Source organism: Nyctereutes procyonoides, unplaced genomic scaffold, assembly GCF_905146905.1.
Source record: "Nyctereutes procyonoides isolate TBG_1078 unplaced genomic scaffold, NYPRO_anot_genome, whole genome shotgun sequence".
In the NCBI taxonomy this organism is placed as follows: domain Eukaryota; kingdom Metazoa; phylum Chordata; class Mammalia; order Carnivora; family Canidae; genus Nyctereutes; species Nyctereutes procyonoides.
This window is the reverse complement of record NW_026575140.1, coordinates 64,622,978-64,644,246: the sequence shown is the minus strand read 5'-3', so window position 1 is coordinate 64,644,246 and position 21,269 is coordinate 64,622,978. Positions and strand designations below refer to the sequence as shown.

The 21,269-nt window shown below is 39.0% G+C and overlaps 1 protein-coding gene across 1 annotated transcript in view; it reads left to right on the top strand.

Moving 5' to 3' along the window:
- Positions 1 to 21,269, top strand: part of CWF19L2 (CWF19 like cell cycle control factor 2) — a 142,849-nt gene that overhangs the window by 10,188 nt on the left and 111,392 nt on the right. The window contains exons 4-6 of the mRNA XM_055306576.1: positions 4,487 to 4,597; positions 5,340 to 5,459; positions 11,416 to 11,509. Of these exons, the coding sequence (XP_055162551.1) occupies positions 4,487 to 4,597; positions 5,340 to 5,459; positions 11,416 to 11,509 (325 nt within the window). The remainder of the gene's footprint in view (positions 1 to 4,486; positions 4,598 to 5,339; positions 5,460 to 11,415; positions 11,510 to 21,269) is intronic.

Below are 21,269 nucleotides of genomic sequence, written 5' to 3'. Positions count from 1 at the left end.
AAATAACAAGAAAAAGAAAACTCAGAAAAAGAACGAAATGAAACAGAGATAAGCAACATGGCTTTTAAATAATTGAAAGTAATGATCATAAAGATACCCACCAGGTTGGAGAAAAGAATGGAAGAACTCAGGCCTTCAGTAAAGAGATAGAAATTCTTAAAAAGAATCAATAGGAGTTGAAGAATACAATAACTGAAGTAACAAGTGTATTAGAAGAAATCAACAATGTATTAAAGGATGCAGGAGAATGTATTAGTGATATGGAAGATAGGGTAATGAAATGCACACAAACTGAAAATAATTTTTTTTTAAAATTTATTTATGATAGTCACAGAGAGAGAGAGAGAGGCAGAGGGAGAAGCAGGCTCCATGCACCGGAGCCCGACGTGGGATTCGATCCCGGGTCTCCAGGATCGCGCCCTGGGCCAAAGGCAGGCGCTAAACCACTGTGCCACCCAGGGATCCCTGAAAATAGTTTTAGAAAGGATAGATGAAGAGATCTATTGGACATCATCAAGGGAACAAGCATTTGCATTATAGAGGCCCCAGAAGAAGAAGAAAAAAGATGTAGGAAACTTATTTGAGGAAATAATAACTGAAGACTTCCTTAACCTAGGGAGGGAAATAGACATCCAAGTCCAAGAAGCACAAGAGATCCAAACAAGATGAATCCATGGAGGTCCACACCATGGCACACAACAATGTCAAAAATGTCAAAAAAAGCAGCTGGAGAGAAATAAAAAGTCATTTACAAGGGAAAAAACTTATAAGGCTATCAGCTGGTTTTTCAGCAGAAACTTTGCAGGCCAGAAGAGAGTGGTGTGATATAGTCAAAATGCTGAAAAGACCCAAAACCTACAACCAAGAATATCTTACCTGACAAGGGTTTCATTCAGATTGGAAAGAGATTTCCCAGACAAAAGAAAGAGAAGCTTATCCTTACTAAACCAGCCTTCCAAGAAATGTTGAGGGAAAAGAAATGGCCATGGACATAGGAATAATATGAATAAAAAGATGTAAAACATGACAACATATACATAAAATGTGGAGAAGGGAGTAAAAAGAGAAAAGGAGAAAAAGAAAAAATTTTTTTTTTTTTTTTTTAGAATATGTTTGAACAAAAAGACCATCAAATTAAGATAGAGTTTTGTTTACTTAGGATGTTATATATGAACCTTATGGTAACCATAAACCCGAAACCTATGATACACCCAAAATATAAAGAGAAAGAAAGTGAAACAAAACACTATATTCATTGATCACAAGGAAAGAGAGCATGAGAAGAGAGGAACAAAGAACTGTAAACATAACTGAAAACAAATTTAAAAAATGGCAATAAGTTCATACTTATCAATAATTACTCCAAATATAAGTGGCCTAAATGCTGTAATCAAAAGTGGAGAGGATAAAAAACCAGGAGCCATCTCTATGCTGACTACAAGAAACTCACCTCGGACCTAAAGAAACTTACAGACTGAACATGAAGGGATGAAGAACATTCACCTTGCAAATTGAAGTGGAAAGAAAGCTGGAGTAGCAGTATTTACATAGACAGGATAGACATTAAAATAGACCATAACAAGAGACAAGGGCATTACATAGTGATGATAATCTAGGCATTCCACATTGGGTATTTACCCAGGGAAAATGCGAATACTAACTTGAAAAGATACATGCACCACTGTGTTTATCACAGCATTATTAACAATAGCCAAGACATGGAAACAGCCCAAGTGTCCATCAGTAGATGAATGGATAAGGAAAATGTGGTGTGCATACACACTATGGAATATTACACAGGCTTCAAAAACAATGAGATTGTGCCATTTGATACAACATGGATGGACCTAGAAGGTATTATACTGAGTAGAATAAGTCAGAGTGAGAAAGACAAATACCATACGATTCCACTCATGAATGGAATTTAAAAAAAAGAACAAATGAAAAGGAGAAACAGAAATATGTATATGGAGAACAAACTGATGGTTGCCAGAGGGAAGGGCTATGGGGGGGGGTGTATACAATGGGTGAATGGAAGAGGGAGGTACAGGCCTCCAGTTATGGAATGAGTAGGTCACGGGAAGAAGAGCATAAGGAATACAGTCAGTGATATTATAACATCAGTGTAATGGGACAGATGATAACTACATAGTGGTGAGCACGGCATAATGTATGATCAAATCACTAAGTTGTATACCTGAAACTAATATAACACTGTGTGTCAACTATAATCAAATAAGAAAGAAAGAGGAAAAACCTCAAATGTGTAGGCTTTGTTAAGTCAGGAGGTACATTAAACTTGATGGTGAATGAGTTCTTCAAGGTAAGGTGGAAGATTGAAACTAAAATCAAAAGAATTGAGGTCATAGCATATCAGGGAGAGGTGAACAGTGATTTTGCTAAGGTAGTGAGGTGATTGTATAAGGTGAAAATGAGAAGCAAAATTAATAGAAAGGGAATGAAGGCAGGCAAGTTGCACAGATGGTCCAGGTATGGACCATTGGTACAGAATGGTCTGTGAATGAGTAATAAGAATACTCAAGAATACCTGGCCGGCTCAGTCAGGAGAGCTTGTGACTCTTGATCTCTTGGTTTTAAGTTCAAGCCCCATGTTGGATGTAGAGATTGCTCAAAAATAACATCTTAAAAAAAAAAAAGAAGAAGAAGAAGAAGGCCTTTAACAGAATCCTGTGGAACAGTAACATGAACTTTTTTTTTAGCTTGATAGTAAATTTGGCACTCCTCCAAGGAATGTGTGAATTTTTTAGTGGTAACACCAAGTGGTAGTAAACAGGTCTATAAGTTGATTTTTCTTTAAAGGTTTTATTTAAATTCCAGTTAGCACGTTGTGTTCTTTTAGTTTCAGGTGTACAGTACACTGATCCAACACTTCCATATGTCACTTTGTGGTTACCATGACAAGTGCAATCTTTCTAAATTGATTTGACAATGTAAATATGAGTAGGCCGGAAATCTATTTATAGTGATTATCTTAAAAATTATAACTATATATGTAAATAGCTAATTCTAACATTTCTATAAATCCAAATCAACACCTAAGTGAATGAAGGAATGAATAAGTTCTGCTCTCTGTTGAGAAACAGCTGGCACTTGAGATGCCAGAGCACAAATATGTTTATTCCATGTGGATTATACCTTTTACCAGACATATTTTTGTTCTCTAGTTAGGTAATTATCAAGAACTTTGTGGAATGAAGGAATATTGTTCTCATTCAGGAAATCCTCTTTCTCTTGGCCTCCATGTTTCTCTGCTTACACCTTAGCCAGTGTTGTGTACTGGGTTATTTCTAGGGACCTTTCCTACACTTAACATTGTACAGCTCCACAGATAGATGTTAGAGTTCGGGGAATCTAGATTGCTATTCTGGTTCTCCTCCTTGGATACCATGTAACTTGGGCAAGTTATCTAATTTTGGAAAGCTTTTCTTATCTCTAAAACCAAACAGTATTTTATGTAGGGTTGTTTGAAGGAGTCAGCTTGAGAACATATGTGAAAGGACTTATTACAGTACTTAATATAGAAGTAGGTGATTGATGTGTTTGTGGGAAACAGAACCCAGAATCTGGCAAAATGCTGAGCACACCAGGGCTGTTGGCCAAATACTTTGTAGCTGATTTAATAATCTGGTATTTAAACACAGTAACCAAGTACTTAACCAGCTTGGCTGTTAACTGAGATCTCTGTGTTTTTAGACCCAGGGAAGTTTAAAAAGGGGAAACTTAGAGGCAAAGTCATTTACTTGAATGTTGTTTCCCTTGTTCCAAATAAACAAAGATGTCAGTATTCCTGTCGGTGAGAACTGCAGCTCTGTGTTGTAGTGAGTGCTCTGCTGTCAGTCCTAATCTTTTGTTTTCTCCTTCCCTTGGCATGATGACAGCCGTGGTGTTTCATGGGCTTATCCCCAAACAGTGGGGTTTGTATGTTCTTTGTTCAGATTTTCAATGTTACTTTTTATTTTCATTTATTGTTATTTTTTTAAGATTTTATTTATTTATTCATGAGAGACAGAGAAAGAGAGAGGCAGAGACATAGGCAGAGGGAGAAGCAGGCTCCATTCAGGAAGCCTGATGCGGGACTCCATCCTGGAACTCCAGGATCATGCCCTGAGCAAAAGGTAGACACTCAATTGCTGAACCACCCAGGTCTCCCTCAATGTCACTTTTTTTTTAAAAAAATATATATTTTTTATTTATTCATGAGAGATAGAGAGAGGCAGAGGCATAGGCAGAGGGAGAAGCAGGCTCCATGCAGGGAGCCAGACTTGGAACTCAGTCCTGGGTCTCCAGGATCAGGCACTGGGCTGAAGGTGGCGCTAAATCGCTGTGCCACCTGGGCTGCCCTCAATGTCACTTTTTAGAGGGAACCTCTACTCTGAGAATTTTCTCCAGGAAACTGAGTTCACCATGAATTTTTACATTCAAGTATGCAAGTTTGAGAGTATCACTTACTGCTAAATATTCTTAGAGCTCTGAAGATGAGTGGGTTGAGGCTGTCCCATCGCAGACTCCTGGCAGGGAAAAGGCCTGGAAAGTGAAAAATGAAAATTCAGAAAGAGAAGACAACCAAGTCATTCAGGTAAGTTACCTGATGGTAAAGAAAAAAGTGTGAACAGCTAAAAATGGATGAATGTTGAAGTGACATATGGTTATAACTATTTCAGGAGAAAAATTAGACTTTGAAAATAGTATACTTTTACAAATAATTCTGGCAGTGATGCTGTTTGCTTAGTCTTTAGACTTCTGTTTTTCCTTTGTGAGAAAGTGAGGGCTTACATCTGTTCTGGCCCCACAGAGGGTTTCCTCCTCTTGGCTGTTGCTGGAAGAGCTGCGCTTTCCCTCCTGTGCTGGAAGCTCCATACTGCTCCTTGTGTCAGAGCTTTCTCCAGTGGGTAGAGTGTCATCAGTTCTTTTCCATAGCCATGTCATGTCATAATTTCTGTTAGCAATATTTAGAGTTGAAGAGTTGACAGATGTGGGGCTGTGGTTCATTTGCTTGAGTGAGAATGTTTGCCAGAGGGCAGGAAGGTGGAAGGTGCTGGTGCGTGAAGGCCTGTGCTGTGTCAGGCACTGGGACTGTGCACTTTAAATCGTTTTTCTGGCTTATTCCTGTAAACAACCTGGAAGGGTAGGAATTTTATTCCATTTTATAGGAGAGAGACTAAAAAGCTTGCTTCAGGTGAGGAAATGCAGGATTGATCTAGGCTTGTGTTCCTCCAGGATCCTTGCTGCTGTTACCAAGTGTTTGTTGTTTACTTCTAACCATTTAGATTGAAATGGCTTTTTTTTTTTTTTTTTTTTTTTTTTTTTTTTTTTTACAGAGAGATGAGTGGATGACTGTTGATTTCATGTCTGTTAAAACTGTGTCCTTATCATCACTCAAAGCTGATAAGGAGACTATGAGGAAAATAGAGCAAGAGAAAACCCAAGCACTGGAACAGGTAAGAGCATTTAAAATGCTTTAACTTCCAATCACCCTTAAGCAATGAGACATTTATATAAATGCAGTTTTACTTGTGAAATATTATTTTATGTTTTGCAGTATTTAATAACATTAGTGGGAATAACTATGGAATGTGGTATAAGTTCTTATAAAATGAATCTCCTGTGGGAAGTCACTCTAATGCTATACTAGATTAATAAATTTAGGGCATTTGTAGTTGAGTGAATATTGAGTTTGGTTCATAGCTTGGATTCTCATAAGGGTTTTGGGCTTGAACTGTGCTACTTGTGTGGTCTGAAAATCTTCAAGGTGAGAATTTAATTTAAAGTATTTAATGTCGGTAATGCTTTGAAGTGCTTGGCAGGAGTGAACGCCAGTGCTTTCTGGAGGACCACACTGTAACTTTAGGTGTCTCGGTTTCCCAGAAGAAAGCTTCTTATCTAGAATCACAAAATACATGAAAACACAAGGATAGTCCATGAATGAGAGTTAATCTGAAATAATGAACAATAGAATCAGATCCATAAAACCTTTATCTGTTGGGATATTTAATAGCTTTATATAGTGACAGGTATAAAAAATGTGAGTAAGAAATAAAAGATTATTGTGAAGGCAGGTTTGAGAAAGAGCCAATAAGAACTTGTAGAAATAAAAGATATTGCAGTTGGAATTAGAAACTCAGTAGATGAGTAAACAACAAATTGAATACAGCTGAAGAGAGAATTAGTGAACAAAAAGGTCATCTTTAAGAGTTGACCTTGAACGTGCCATAGAGGGAGAGAGACATGAAAAATGTGAGAGCGGTCTTAAGAGTCCTGTGAGTAGTATTATTTTCTGTGTCCTCCACCTCCATTTAATTTTTATTCTGAAAACATAGGTGTGGTATGTCGTATTGGCAGCTGTTCATATGGCACACTGAAGGCCAGGGATATTTAGAACATCCTGACTAAGCTCTGGAACGTGTTACTGTCTCTGAGACCTGATGGAGTTAGAGTCACTGTGTTCAGAGAGTGGAGGGAGAGTACATGTGGTGTCGGGGAAGGGGTGGCCAGGGGATCCTGGAGCTGTGTGATGTCTGGAAGTTGGTATTTCCTGGTGCCATGACAAACTTGCTTCTGAATTGTGCTCTGCTCTTGGTGGGCATTAATGTTTTGGCATGTTAGGGTAACCCTGGCTTGTGGTCTTATGTTTTGTTTATTTCCTGTTCAGGCCTGTTCTCTGTATCACATCATAGGCCTTGGTTGACCCTTGGATGTCTTTAACAGACTGAAGTAGTGACCAGTTATTCTTAGAAATACCATTACATAAAACTATCTTCATTTTCCTAAGAAATTGTAATAATTTTTTATCCCTCACCTTTCCAGCTTTGAATTCCAGACTTTCTAATTAGCAATCTTTTCTTATAAACTCTTCTATGAACTTCCCTGGTTCCTTCAAGCCAGCATCTGCTGATCGGCTCACCTGCCTGTGGAGTTCTTGTCTTTTGCACGTGTGTCATCTTTTCCATTTCTGCCAGAGCCCCTCTTCCTAGTTGTAGGTCTTATGCCTTCATTTGCGCCTTGGTTGTCCTATCTGTACTGGAGCAGAGTTAATGTGTGCGATGAATGGGGGGGGGGGTGGTCCCTGGGATGAAGAGTCATATGAGGTTAGATACTAGTAGGTTTCAGGCCCTGATTTGCTGTTGCATGGGCAATGCCTGTGACCTCTTCACTTCTCACTCAGCATCCTATGACTGGTGTCAGGGTGATCTTTTCAAAGTACATCTGGGATCATGGTGTGACTGCTCAGAAATCTTTTGTGATTCCAGGGAAGGGGAACATTGCTAATGTTTCCTTTCTGGTGGAAGAAGCTCCATCAGTGGTATTTTGTGCCACTCTCATTTTTCATTCTGTCCTTGAGGATATGGAGTAAATTTACTTCTGGAAAATTTGGACAGAATAAACGGGGCATCCTTGGCTTTGCCCTGCATTTCCTGCTTATGGAGCTGACTGCCTGCAGGGGCCCTGTGGGGATTTGGGGAGGTGGCCTTGGCTCTGTGCTGCTCCACCTGGGAGAGCCTGCCTCATTGTGCAGTTCAGTTAACAGGCCCACTTGCTTTTTACTGAAAGAAAAATTCTCTTCCAGGTTAGCCTTCATCAGCAATAAAAGTAATTTTTGTCTTTTGTTTCCTTAAGGTTTTGTTGTATTTCTGAACTTGTTCAGAGCCTGGCAAAAGAGAAAGGTGCAATATTTAGTCTCCTTTGAAGACCCCTTTACCTCCACCCCCGAGCTGCCACAAATAGAGTCCAACACATTGGATTGGACTCTTTCTCTTAGGTAATTTGTACCTAAGTCAGACTACCTTATTTCTCTGCAAATTCCCATCTCTTCATTTTTGTTCATCTGTTTCTTTCTTAGTGAATTCCCTCTTTCTCCATTAAGGCTACATCGTATTTATCCTTCAAGGCCTGACTTGATATGTATCGTGAAATTTTTCTTCTTTAAACTGAACTAAATGGTCCTTGCCTTAAAATCAAATGTTGACTCTTGTAATGGAAGTGGGGATAAAATGAAGATACTTGCAAGAAGTCTAATGATGGTCCTTCACTGAAGCTTGATTTTCATACCTCATTTGTTTTTCAGGATATCATTTTTTTTGTGTGTTCTAGGATGGTGTTTTTAAAAACATGTAATTGAGTTATTGCAATCAGCACTTAAAAATACAAAATGTCAGTAGGTATTACATGTAATAAAGACACATTTTGTTTCCTAAAATCTTTGTTTTAGATGCACACACATACAGACATATACAAGAACATACATCCTGTCTTTGGTTGAAGATCACAGAAAAGTGTGCAAACACATGCTGAAGGCTATGTGTGTGTCCTCTGGGTCTCTTCTGCCTGCACTGTGCCGTGGTCTGTGGACTGTAGCATGGTTCTGTAGACTTAGTCTAGAAGGTTATAGACATGCATGCCAAGTTTCCAGCCGCATTTTACAAGTGGGGAATGTCCCCACCCCATCCTTGGCTTCCTGTGGCAAGACTGGCTCCATTCCTATTTCACGTGGGCACTCTATTTCTTTCTTACAGAAATTTTTTTAGCCTTTTTTTTTTAAGATTTTATTTATTTATTCATGAGAGACAGAGAGAGAGAGAGAGAGGCAGAGACACAGGTAGAGGGAGAAGCAAGCTCCATGAAGGGAGCCCGATGTGGGACTGGATCCTCCGTCTCCAGGATCACACCCTGGGCCGAAGGCGGCACTAAACCTTTGGGCCACCAGGGCTGCCCTTACAGAAATTGAACCAAGGGCTATCACTTTTTTTTTTAAAGATTTATTTATTTATTTATTTATTTATTTATTTATTTATTTATTTATGAGAGAGAGAGAGAGAGAGAGAGAGAGGCAGAGACACAGGCAGAGGGAGAAGCCGGCTCCATGCTGGGAGCCTGATGTGGGACTGGATCCCAGGACTCCAGGATCCTGCCCTGGGCCAAAGGCAGGCGCTAAAGGCAGGTGCTAAACTGCTGAGCCACCCAGGGATCCCCTGGGGCTATCACTTTTTGCATGCACATAGAGTCCAGTAAGGCCTGTGGTTTCAGTTCAACTTACTGCTTCACATTTCTGTGCTCTTCTGGTCCACAGAGGGGTTTATCTTGTTTTGAACTGAAAGTATGTTGTATATTTTGTGTATCTTTTCTGTTTGTGCTGAGCTGGGTGGTTGTGATGAGTGATTGGAAGCTGTAGAAGCCATTTTGACTAAAAGGCCTGAGAGTGTTTTAGTAATTGATTTATACTGATATATTTTATTTCTGGTTCCTTCCTTGTAATCACTATGTAGTCTGTCATCATCTAATTATGCCATACTGCAGTTGTCCATTTCTTGTGGAAATCTAGCATTCTAACCCCAAAACATTGGCGTTGTTTGCTGTTTTTCAACAGCACTATTTACAAACAGTGCTCAGCAAAGGTTCTTGTGTGTTTTTTCCCCTGCATGTGAGTGAGGACTTCTTAATGCACATCTAGAAGTGGGATGACTAAGTTAGAAGATACACACCTGTCTTCGTTTACAAATACTTCAAAGAGATTGTAACAGCACAGACTGCCTCAAAAGTGTATGTTTCTTTACCACGCTTAGTATCTGTGATTGTCAAACTTTTAGATTCTTGTCATGAGTGAGAAAGGCATTTCATTGTTTTTATATGCTTTTGACTGATTACTGTGAGACATCTTTTCATGTCTTTTTTTTTGTCATTCAGATTTCTTATAGAATGAGCTGCTTATGTATTTTGCTTATTTTCCTTTTAGAGTTGTCTTTTTCTTACTGATTGGTGGTAGTTATTTATATATCCAGTCCTTTCACTGTTGTATATTGTCACATAATATCTCACAGTTTGTCTACACTGTTGTCAAGTGTCCTCCTCAGTGTGTGACTCCAACCTTTTGTGTCCTGTTGAGAAACTGATGTTATCTGTTTGTCTGCACAAGACCACTGGAAGAAATTCCTTGATTATAGAACCTTGGAGGTTTTGTAGTAGTCTAACCAGGGAGGTGACAGGATCTTTTTTGGTAAAAACGAAGAAATCAAATCCTAATGGTTTTGCCTATTCTTCCATGTTAACCTTGAACTTAAATTTTGTTCTTTGAAGATTCTGTACTCTGTCAGCTCACGAATATCTTTTATTTTATTTTTTAAAGATTTATTTATTTATTCATGAGAGACCAGACAGAGACATAGACAGAGGGAAAAGTAGGCTCCTCACAGGGAGCCTGATGAGGGACTTGATCCCAGATCCTGGGATCACGATCTGAGCCTAAGGCGGGAACCCAGCCGCTGAGCCACTCAGGGATCCCTCACGAATATATTTTAAAAGCTTTTAAAACAATTTTATCCACCATTTTTGTTTCCAGCAGTCTGGTTGGCTTATAGTACTAGAAATAACATTTAGCTCTCTTTGTTCTTCTCCATCTAGTTGCTGGAGTAGTTTTCTGATTTCCTGAGGTCAAGTCAGATGCCCCTAGTTTGTGGCTCTGCAGCATGCTCTACCTCCATAGCATTCACCTGGACTAGCTTAGTTGTCTCTCTCCCATCTTGGACTGCCTCTGTTCTGATGGCAAGGGCTGTCTGGCTTATTTGTTTGAGCCCCAGTACCTGGCACAGTGCTTGGAACACAGGAGGTGCTTGAACGGTGATGAGGCTATCATCAGCTCTTTCTCAGTCACAGCCACAGTTGTCGGACCGGATTTGTGCCTCTAATCTTATTTTTCCTCAGTCTTGTCTCCACTCTTAACCCACTTAGCTCTCTGGGTAGTTCAGAGCCAACCACTTTCATGAGTCACTGTTGCCCCAGCATAAACCCCAACAGCAAGTTGGCCTTCATCCCCGATTATTCTACAACCTGATCTCTTATCTGTACTCACTTGTACTTCTAGGTTTTAGAGTATCTGGGTAATTTTCAGTTCCTTGGAAGTGCCATGTTTTCCTTTTCCTGTGGGGTTTTATGAATATGCTGTTATTCCTTCTCCCTGAGCATCTCTGTGCCTTCCTCCCTCACAAAAGAGAATGTGGTTCATTCCCGCTCCTCTTTGGTCTAAGGCTGCATGGATTACTCCCTCTCAGAAGTCTGAGCTTTCAGTGAAAGGGGTTTGAACCCTCTGTGGCTTTTCACTCTGTACTTCGGTCCTCAGAGCACTTGTCAGTGACTTGTGTGTTGTCTCTTTTCCTCACCGTCTCATAAGGCGGCCAGGGCTGAGTTAGGCACATTGACCATTTATTTTATCTTCTGCAGCTAGATTCTAATTCATAGTGGGCATGATGTTAATTTACATGTTATTTTTTGTGAGTTGCAGAAGAGTGTGTCTTAATATTTGTCCAAGGTTACAACTGTTAACTGACTCTCAGATATATTATTTATTAACATATTTTATGGTGAGGTTATTTTTAAATTATGATCTCTGAAAATGTTTCGTTCTAGTCCATACTGCTGGAGAGAGAATTGAATCCATACTGGAAAGATGGTGGGACAGGTCTTCCATCAGAAGACTGTAACGTGTCATCAGTTTCCAAAGGTATCTCTAGATTTTGGTTGTAGCCACACAGGTTTGTCTCATAACTTGGTATTCCTAAGGGAATGACCAAAGTTAGTAGATTGGCAATATTTGGTTACTTAAATATTAAGTATTTCTGCTTGGTTCTATAGTTTTGATTAAGTCCAGAATTCTCTGTGTTTGTTTCTGTATTTGTATAACAACTATGAGTTTATTGATTATCTGATGTGGAATCCATATGGCTTCCTGTTGTGAGCACCTATAGGTTATTACTGAGGTTTAGATAGCAGATGACAAAGCAAATAAAATGTGTGCAGTCTTTTAAGGCCTTATTTATTTTATTTTATTTTATTTTATTTTATTATTTATTTTATTATTTTATTTTTTAAGGCCTTATTTAAATTTAGTACCTGGAAAGATTATTTTAACTTTTATGTTTGGGGGAAAATTGATTAACTGTGTATATTTTTATACTTGATAATGTTTCCATATTTGAGTTTCTGTTTTGAATGGATTAATACAAAGTATGATTCTGTGAGGATATAATAATGCTTAGGTTTGTTACAAATTTTATAACAAAATGTCTAAAAGTATTAAGTTTGAGATTTTGTGAAAAGAGTGCATAAATATTAAAGATGTGATTTATTTTTGGAGACTTCTATTTTGCCAGTGTTCATAAAATTTGTTATTTACCTTAGGATAGTGTTGTTATTTTCCAACAGATGGAGATAAAATATTTAAGTGTCACATAATCACACTTGGTACCATAACTTAAAAAATATTTATATGCCAATTACATGTTGCACTGACAGGTCCATGAAAAGTTTATTTAACCACAGCTAACCCAGTACACAGATGGTGGCATTGTAAATTATGGTGTTATCTTTTTCTTTTAGTGGTTAATCAGAATATTTTCCTGCGTTTTTTGTTCTTTCATTTACTGTTATTTTGGCCATTTATAAAAATTCTTTTTATATTTTATGTGGAGATGTTCCTAGAGCCACCCTGAAGGTTTGTTTATAATTTTCTTTACTGGGTTTGCCAGAGTTATTAGTAATTGTAGCTTTTTCTTTATTGCTTTTCAGGATGGGTAAAAATATCTTAGTAACTGTAGTCACACAAGAATCTCTCAGAGATTCCTTTTTTAGTACTTAAAAGTAGAAGTTGAGGGCAGTAAGTTAGCTCACTGAACCATTACTGTGTTGAGTTAATTTTTCGATACAAGTCTACCACCACTGTTGTCAGAGGACAATCAGAGAACACTTAGAGTCGACAAACTGAATCTTTGGGTATTTGCAGCCAATATTCTCAGCTTCTTGAATGTGGAAGATTTAAAGTTGTCCTGTAGGAAGTATCTTTCAGCTGGTTGAAACGGCATTTCTAAGACACGAAGAGAAGAATGACCTAATCTAAAGCTTTTAGAGAGCCTTTATTCTTTCCCCTTTGTAAACAGGCTATCATCACCTCCCTTTCCCGTGTTATGCTTATTTAGGAAGAAAAATGACAGCTTCTGTTTGTCAGAGGTTCAGATCCCAGAGTTGAAACTAAGTTTTATTATTTTTTTATTTTTTATTTTACTTTTTTTATGTATATTTGTTAATTGGAGTTCAATTTTCCAAATATTGTATAACACCCAGTGCTTGTCCTGTCAAGTGCCCCCCTCAGTGCCCGTCACCCAGTCACCCCATCCTCCCACACACACCCCTTCCATTACCCTTTGTTTGTTTCCCAGAGTTAGGAGTCTCTCATGTTTTGTAACCATTTCTGATTCTTCCCACTCATTTTCTCTCCTTTCCCCTATAATCCCTTTCACTATTTTTTTATATTCCCCATATGAGTGAAACCATATAATGATTGTCCTTCTCCGATTGACTTACTTCACTCAGCATCATACACCCTCCAGTTCCATCCACGTCAAAGCAAATGATGGGTATTTGTCCTTTTTGATGGCTGAGTAATATTCCATTGTATATATAGACCACATCATCTTTATCCATTCATCTTTCAATGGATATCGAGCTCTTTCCACAGTTTGACTATTGTGGACATTGCTTTATAAACACAGGGTTGCAGGTGTCTCAGTCTTTCACAGCATCTGTATCTTTGGGATAAATCCCCAGCAGTGCAATTTGCTGGGTAGTAGGGCAGTTCTATTTTTAATTCTTGTAGGAACATCCACACAGTTTTCCAGAGTGGCTGCACCAGTTCACATTCCCACCAACAGCACAAGAGGGTTCCCCTTTCTCCACATCTTCTCCAACATTGGTTGTTTCCTGTCTTGTTAATTTTCCCCATTCTCACTGGTGTGAGGTGGTATCTCATTGTGGTTTTGATTTGTATTCCCTGATGGCAAGTGATGCAGAGCATTTTCTCATGTGCTTGTTGGCCATGTGTATGTCTTCTTTGATGAAATTTCTGTTCATGTCTTTTGCCCATGTCATGATTGGTTAGTTTGTTTCTTTGCTGTAGAGTTTAATAAGTTGTTTATAGATCTTGGATACTAGCCCTTTATCTGATATGTCATTTGCAAATATCTTCTCCCATCCGGAGGTTGTCTTTTAGTTTTGTTGACTGTTTCTTTTGCTGTGCAGAAGCTTTTTATCTTAATTCCCAATAGTTCATTTTTGCTTCTTTTCCTTGCCTTCATGGGTGTATTTTGCAAGAGGTTACTGTGGCCAAGTTCAAAAAGGGTGTTGCCTGTGTTCTCCTTTAGGATTTTTTTTTTTTAAGATTTTATTTATTTGTTCATGACACACACACACACACACACACACACACACACAGAGAGGGGGGGGGCAGAGACACAGGCAGAGGGGGAAGCAGATTCCACGCTGGGAGCCTGATATGGGACTTGATCCCGGGACTCCAGGATCACGCCCTGGGCCAAAGGCAGGTGCTAAACCACTGAACCACCCAGGGATCCCTCCTTTAGGATTTTGATGGATTCTTGTCTCACATTTAGATCTTTGATCCATTTTATCTTTTTGTGTGGTGTAGGAGAATGGTCCAGTTTCATTCTTCTGCACATAGCTGTCCAATTTTCCCAGTACCATATGTTGAAGAGACTGTCCTTTTCCAGTGGATAGTCTTTCCTGCTTTATTGAATATTACTTGACCATAGAGTTGAGGGTCCATTTCTGGGTTCTCTATTCTGTTTCTTTGATCTAGGTGTCTGTTTTTGTGCCAGTACCTCACTGTCTTGATGATCACAGCTTTGTAGTACAACCTGAAATCTGGCATTGTGATGACCCTGGCTCTGGTTTTCTTTTTCAGTATTCCCCTGGCTATTCAGGGTCTTCTCTGATTCCATACAAATCTTAACGTGATTTGTTCCAACTCTCTGAAGAAAGTGCATGGTATTTTGATAGGGATTGCATTAAATGTGTAAATTGCCCTGGGTAGCATTGACATTTTCACAATATCAGTTCTTCCAATCCATGAACATGGACTATTTTTCCATCTCTCTGTGTCTTCCTCAATTTCTTTCAGAAGTGTTCTGTAGTTTTTAGGGTATAGATCCTTTACCTCTTTGGTTAGGTTTATTCCTAGGTATCTTATGCTTTTGGGTGCAATTGTAAATGGGATTGATTCCTTAATTTCTCTTTCTTCAGTTTCATTGTTGCTGTAAAGAAATGCCACTGATTTCTGGGCATTGATTTTGTATCCTGCCACATTGCCCAATTGCTGTATGAGTTCTAGCAATCTTGGGTGGAGTCTTTTGGGTTTTCTATGTACAGTATCATGTCATCTGTGAAGAGGGAGAGTTTGACTTCTTCTTTGCCAATTTGAATGCCTTTTATTTCTTTTTGTTGTCTGATTGCTGAGGCTAGGACTTCTAGTACTGTGTTGAATAGCAGTGGTGAGAGTGGACATCTCTTTCGTGGTTCTGATCTTAGGGAAAGGCTCTCAGTTTTATTTCTTTTTGTTGTCTGATGCTGAGGCTAGGACTTCTAGTACTGTGTTGAATAACAGTGGTGAGAGTGGACATCTCTTTCATGGTTCTGATCTTAGGGAAAGGCTCTCAGTTTTCCTCATTGAGAATGATATTTGCTGTGGGCTTTTCGTAGATGGCTTTTAAGATGTTGAGGAATGTTCCCTCTATCCCTACACTCTGAAGAGTTTTGATCAGGAATGGATGCTGTATTTTGTCAAGTGCTTTCTCTGCATCTAATGAGAGGATCATATGGTTCTTGTTTTCTCTCTTGTTGATATGATCTATCACATTGATTGCTTTATGGGTGTTGAACCAGCCTTGCATCCCGGGGATAAATACCACGTGGTCATGGTGAATAATCTTAATGTACCGTTGGATCCTACTGGCTAGTATCTTGTTGAGAATTTTTGCATCTGTGTTCATCAGGGATATTGGTCTATAATTCTCCTTTTTTGGTGGGGTCTTTGTCTGGTTTTGGAATTAAGGTGATTCTGGCCTCATAGAACGAGTTTGGAAGTATTCCGTCCCTTTCTATCCTTCGGAACAGCTTTAGTAGAATAGATATTGTTTCTTCCTTAAACATTTGATAGAATTCCCCTGGGAAACCATGTGGCCCTGGACTTTTGTGTCTTGGGAGGTTTTTGATGACTGCTTCAATTTCCTCCCTGGTTATTGGCCTGTTCAGGTTTTCTATTTCTTCCTGTTCCAGTTTTGGTAGTTTGTGGTCCAGAAATGTGCCCATTTCTTCTAGATTGCCTAATTTAGTGGCATATAGCTGCTCATAATATGTTTTTAAAATCGTTTTTATTTCCTTGGTATTGGTTGTGATCTCTCTTTCATTCATGATTTTATTAATTTGAGTCTTTTTTTCTTTTTAATAAGGCTGGCTAATGGTTTATCTATCTTATTAATTCTTTCAAAGAACCACCTCCTGCTTTTGTTGATCAGTTCCACAGTTCTTCTGGTCTCTGTTTCATTGAGTTCTGCTTGAGTCTTTATTATTTCTCTTTTTCTGCTTGGTGTATGTTTTATTTGCTTTTCTGTTCCAGTTCCTTTAGGTGTGAGGTTATTAGCTTGTGTATTTGAGTTTTTTCCAGTTTTTTGAGGGATGCTTGTATTGCAGTGTATTTCCCTCTTAGGACTGCTTTAGCAGTATCCCAAAGATTTTGAACTGTTGTATCTTCATTCTCATTAGTTTCCATGAATCTTTTTAATTCTCTAATTTCCTGGTTGACCCTTTCATCTTTTAGCAGGATAATCTTTAACCTCCTTGTGTTTGAGTTTCTTCCAAATTTCTTCTTGTGATTGAGTTCTAGTTTCAAAGCATTGTGGTCTGAAAATATGCAGGGGACAATCCCAATCTTTTGGTATTGGTTGAGGCCTCATTTGTGACCCAGTGTGTGGTCTATTCTGGAGAAAGTTCCATGTGCACTTGAGAAGAATGTGTATTCAGTTGTGTTGAGGTGCAAAGTTCTCTATATATCTGTGAAATACATCTGATCCAGTGTATCATTTAAAACCCTTATTTCTTTGGTGATGTTGTGGTTAGAAGATGTGTCATTTGCAGAAAGTGCCATGTTGAAGTCTCCTACTATTAGTGTATTATTATCTAAGTATCTCTTTACTTTGGTTATTAATTGATATACTTGGCAGCTCCCACATTAGGAGCTGAATGAATTAAATATTGAATTAAATATTCATGATTGCTAGGTCCTCATGTTGGATAGACCCTTTAAGCATGATATAGTGTCCCTCTACATTTTTTACTACAGACTTTGGGATAAACTTTAATATATCTGATATGAGGATTGCTACTCCAGCTTTCTTTTGAGGAGCATTTGAATGGCAAATGGTTCTCCACCCTTTCATTTTCAGGCTGGAGGTTTCCTTATTAGGCCTAAAATGATTCTCTTGTAGACAGCAAATAGATGGGTCTTGCTTTTTTATCCAGTCCCAAAACTCTCCGTCTTTTGATGGGATCATTTAGCCCATTCATCTTCAGAGTAACTATAGAAAGATATAAATTTAGTGTCATTGTAATACCTATTCAGCCCCCATTTTGTGGATTGTTTCTTTGGTCTTCCTCTTTCTTTTACAAGATCCCCCTTAATATTTCTTGCAGAGCTGGGTTGGTGGTCACATATTGTTGCAGGTTTTGCCTATCTTGGAAGCTCTTTTATCTCTCCTTCTATTCTGAATGAGAGCCTTGCTGGATAAAGTATTCTCGGTGTGTGTTTTTCTCATTTATTACCCTGAATATATCCTGCCAGCCCTTTCTGGCCTGCCAGGTCTCTGTGGAGAGGTCTGCTGTTAATCTGATATTTCTCCCCATATAAGTTAACAAACTCTCATCTCTTGTTTCTTTAAGGATTCTCTTTATCTTTGGAATTTTCAAGTTTCACTATTAAATGTCGAGGTGTTGAATTGTTTTTATTGATTTTGTGTGGCGGGGAGGAGGGACTTTTCTATCTCCTGGATCTGAATGCCCATTTTCCTTCCTAAATTAGGGAAGTTCTCAGCTATGATTTATTCAGATATGCTTTCTGGCCCTTTGTCCCTCTCAGCATTTTCTGGAACCCCAATTGTACATAGATTCTTCCTTCCTAGGCTATCATTTATTTTCCTTAAGCTTTCCTCATGGTCTCTTAATTGTTTTTCTCTTTTTTTTTCCTCAGCTTCCTTCCTTGCCATCAACTTGTCTTCTGTGTCACTCACTCTTTCTTCTACCCCATTAACCCTAGTTGTTAGGACATGTAGTTTGGATTGCATCTCATTTAATTGATTTTTAATTTTGGCCTGTTTAGATCTAAATTCTGCAGTAATGAAGTCTCTAGAATCTTTCAAGCTTTTTTCCAGAGCCACCAGTAGCTTTATAATTGTGCTTCTGAATTGGCTTTCCGACATCTAATTGTAGTCCATAATCTGTAACTGTGGCAGAGAGTAATGTTTCTGATTCTTTCGTGGTGAGTTCTTCTTTCTAGTCATTTTGCTCAGTGCAGAGTGGCTGCATGAGCGGGCTGAGTCAAGCATATCAACCACGACCTAAGTAAATGTCACCCCTAGAGGATTCTTGCTAGAGGTAAAAACCCTTCTCTCCGTAGTGTTCCGAGTATCCTCTCTTTAAGTCTCAGGTGAAATTCGTAGGTGATCAGGATGTTTTGTAAGTTATCTACGTAAGTTGGTGGGACTAGGTGAGTTGAGGACCTCTACTCTTCTGCCATCTTGCCTGTCTTCCTGAAAGTAAGTTTTAAATGATTTGCATTGTTTGGCTGCATATGCAGGCAGTGTAGTCATTCTGTTTAGACCAGTGGTAGGGCTGACATGGTCGGGCACCTAATAGTTAGGAGCTGTGGAGCCATACATCACCCAGTGGTCATCATGACAGGTGCACTCCTTCATCCCCATAACCTCTTTCCCCCACCCCCCACCCACCTTCCCTCTGTTGATCATCAGCGTATTCTCTGTAGTTAAGAGTTATAACTCTAGTTTTTAATTCCTATTTTACAAGAAGAGTTTAAGTAAATTCTTTTAAGTTCATGGCTAGTGAGTATTCAAGCCACAATTTGAATACAAATAGTTTGGCTCTAGAGCCTGCTCACTTCCCAGCATGCTCTTCTGTGCCTTTCATAGATGGAAAGGGTAGTAGTGTACTTTCACCCTTTATTTTATCATACATTTATGTCAGATTTTTTTTTTGAGTAAGTATGCAATTTGTATTTAAAAAAAAAATCTATTTAAAACTAGCCAGCTTAATTTGATGTCAACTTCAATTATTTAATATTCTGCCAAATTGGCACATCCAGAGGTTAAGGAAAATAGCTGTGTAAGGACATAACCCACACACAATAAAAACCCCAGGATGATTCAGTATAGTATTAACTTATCGGTCCCATTCTTTAGCACTAGAAAATAAGAGTTTTTCTGGTACTGTTTGTTGCCAGTGATTTCATCCTTGCTTATGGAATCAAGTTTTGCAACTCAAAAGCATAAAGCAAATCAGAATTTTCTGCCTAAAATATTTTTAGTGGGAAATATCCTTTTTACAATGTAGAATGGAAAGAATAGAAAAAGTCTGCGAGCCCCATCTGAACCCAGTCTGCTATTCTGTGCACCACACCTGGGCCATATCATTTCTGGATCCTGCCCTTGCCAGCCACTCAGTGGTCTGCTTGCTGCCTCCTAGCCCATTCTTCACAACACAACCATAATGAGGTCCTCAGAAAGTAAGACCAGTCCTGTCATAGGCCTCCTCCTTTCAGTTCTTCAGGGGTGTCCCATGGTTTCTGGATAAAAATAGCCTTCAGGATGCCAGGAGGCCCTTGGTGTTCTCTGGTCTCTGGCTGCTGGAGCGCCCCCAGCAGACCTTTGTTTATGGGCCTCATGAGGCCTTTGCACAGCTTTCCCCTCCATTACGTAGTTAACTCCTTGTCTTGTCTTTTATTGCTTGTCTTTTATTGCTCTGCTGCAGCTTCTTTGGTGGGGCCTTTTCTGACCCCTGCACCAGGCGGTGAGCTGCTGTATGCTGGTAGCTCTGTGTCCCTTGATTTCAGAACCTTTACTACAGTAGTGATTTCACATGTATTGATGTGCTTATTGGACAATCTTTAATGAGATTATATGTTCTATGCGGGGAGAGAGTGGCTGTTTTTGCTTACCTTATTTTTTTTTTAAGATTTTTAAAAATTTACTCATGAGAAACAGAGAGAGAAGGCAGAGACCTAGGTAGAGGGAGAAGCAGGCTCCATGCAGAGAGCCTGATGTGGGACTTGATCCTGGAACTCTGGGATCATGCCCTGAGCCAAAGGCAGATGCTCAACTGCTGAGCCATCCAGATGTCCCTTTTGCTTACATTTTATCTCTGGCAGTTAGTACGATACTTTTATTAAGTGAATAATATGATAAACTCCTGAGCCAAAATGCTGTGTAAAGCAAAATAGGGAACAAAAGCATTTTGGTGAATATTTGGTGTTTTATCATTCCTTTCATTATTACCTGGTTAAGCTTGGTTTAGAAATGAAAAGAGAAGGATAAATTATTATCCAGTTATCTTATTGAGTATTACCTGCAGAATATGTATGTACCTGTATTTTACATGAGAAAAAGGTTTCTCAGTCTTCACTTAGCACGTGCTCCATGTAAGAGTAACAGTAGTCAGCATTAAACACAACTCTATTTTCATAACAGCCATGTGTCTTTATATGAGAGCATTCACAGGATATTACCTCTTAACCTAAAGTTACAGTAAAAGATGTTTTCAGAAATAAGTATTTATGAAATTGACAAGCTGTGGATCTTGAGGTAAATAATGTAAAACCTGGACAATTCACATTGTCTAGAAACCACTTCACAAATCATTTGGAAAATCAGCCTAGAGGTAATCATAATAAAGCACATTTCCCAACCATTCTTTAAGCTGATCTTGCTTGAGAATTGATCAGATAGCACCTATTCTTTTTTTTTAAATTAATTAATTTATTTATGATAGTCACACACACAGAGAGAGAGAGAGAGGCAGAGACACAGGCAGAGGGAGAAGCAGGCTCCATGCACTGGGAGCCCAACGTGGGATTCGATCCTAGGTCTCCAGGATCGCGCCCTGGGCCAAAGGCAGGCGCCAAATCGCTGTGCCACCCAGAGATCCCGATAGCACCTATTCTTGATAGCAGTAGGGCCTGACCCTCCTACTTAGATGTCGATTCTGGATCAGTTTTCTGGTGTAGGCTGGTCACGAGGTACCTTCAGAATCTTCATCAGTGAATTTCAGCAAATATGCATCAACGTTATCTTTTCCTTCAGCACAACCACTTTTTCTGAGAAATTGTGAATATCCATCACAGATATGTTTAT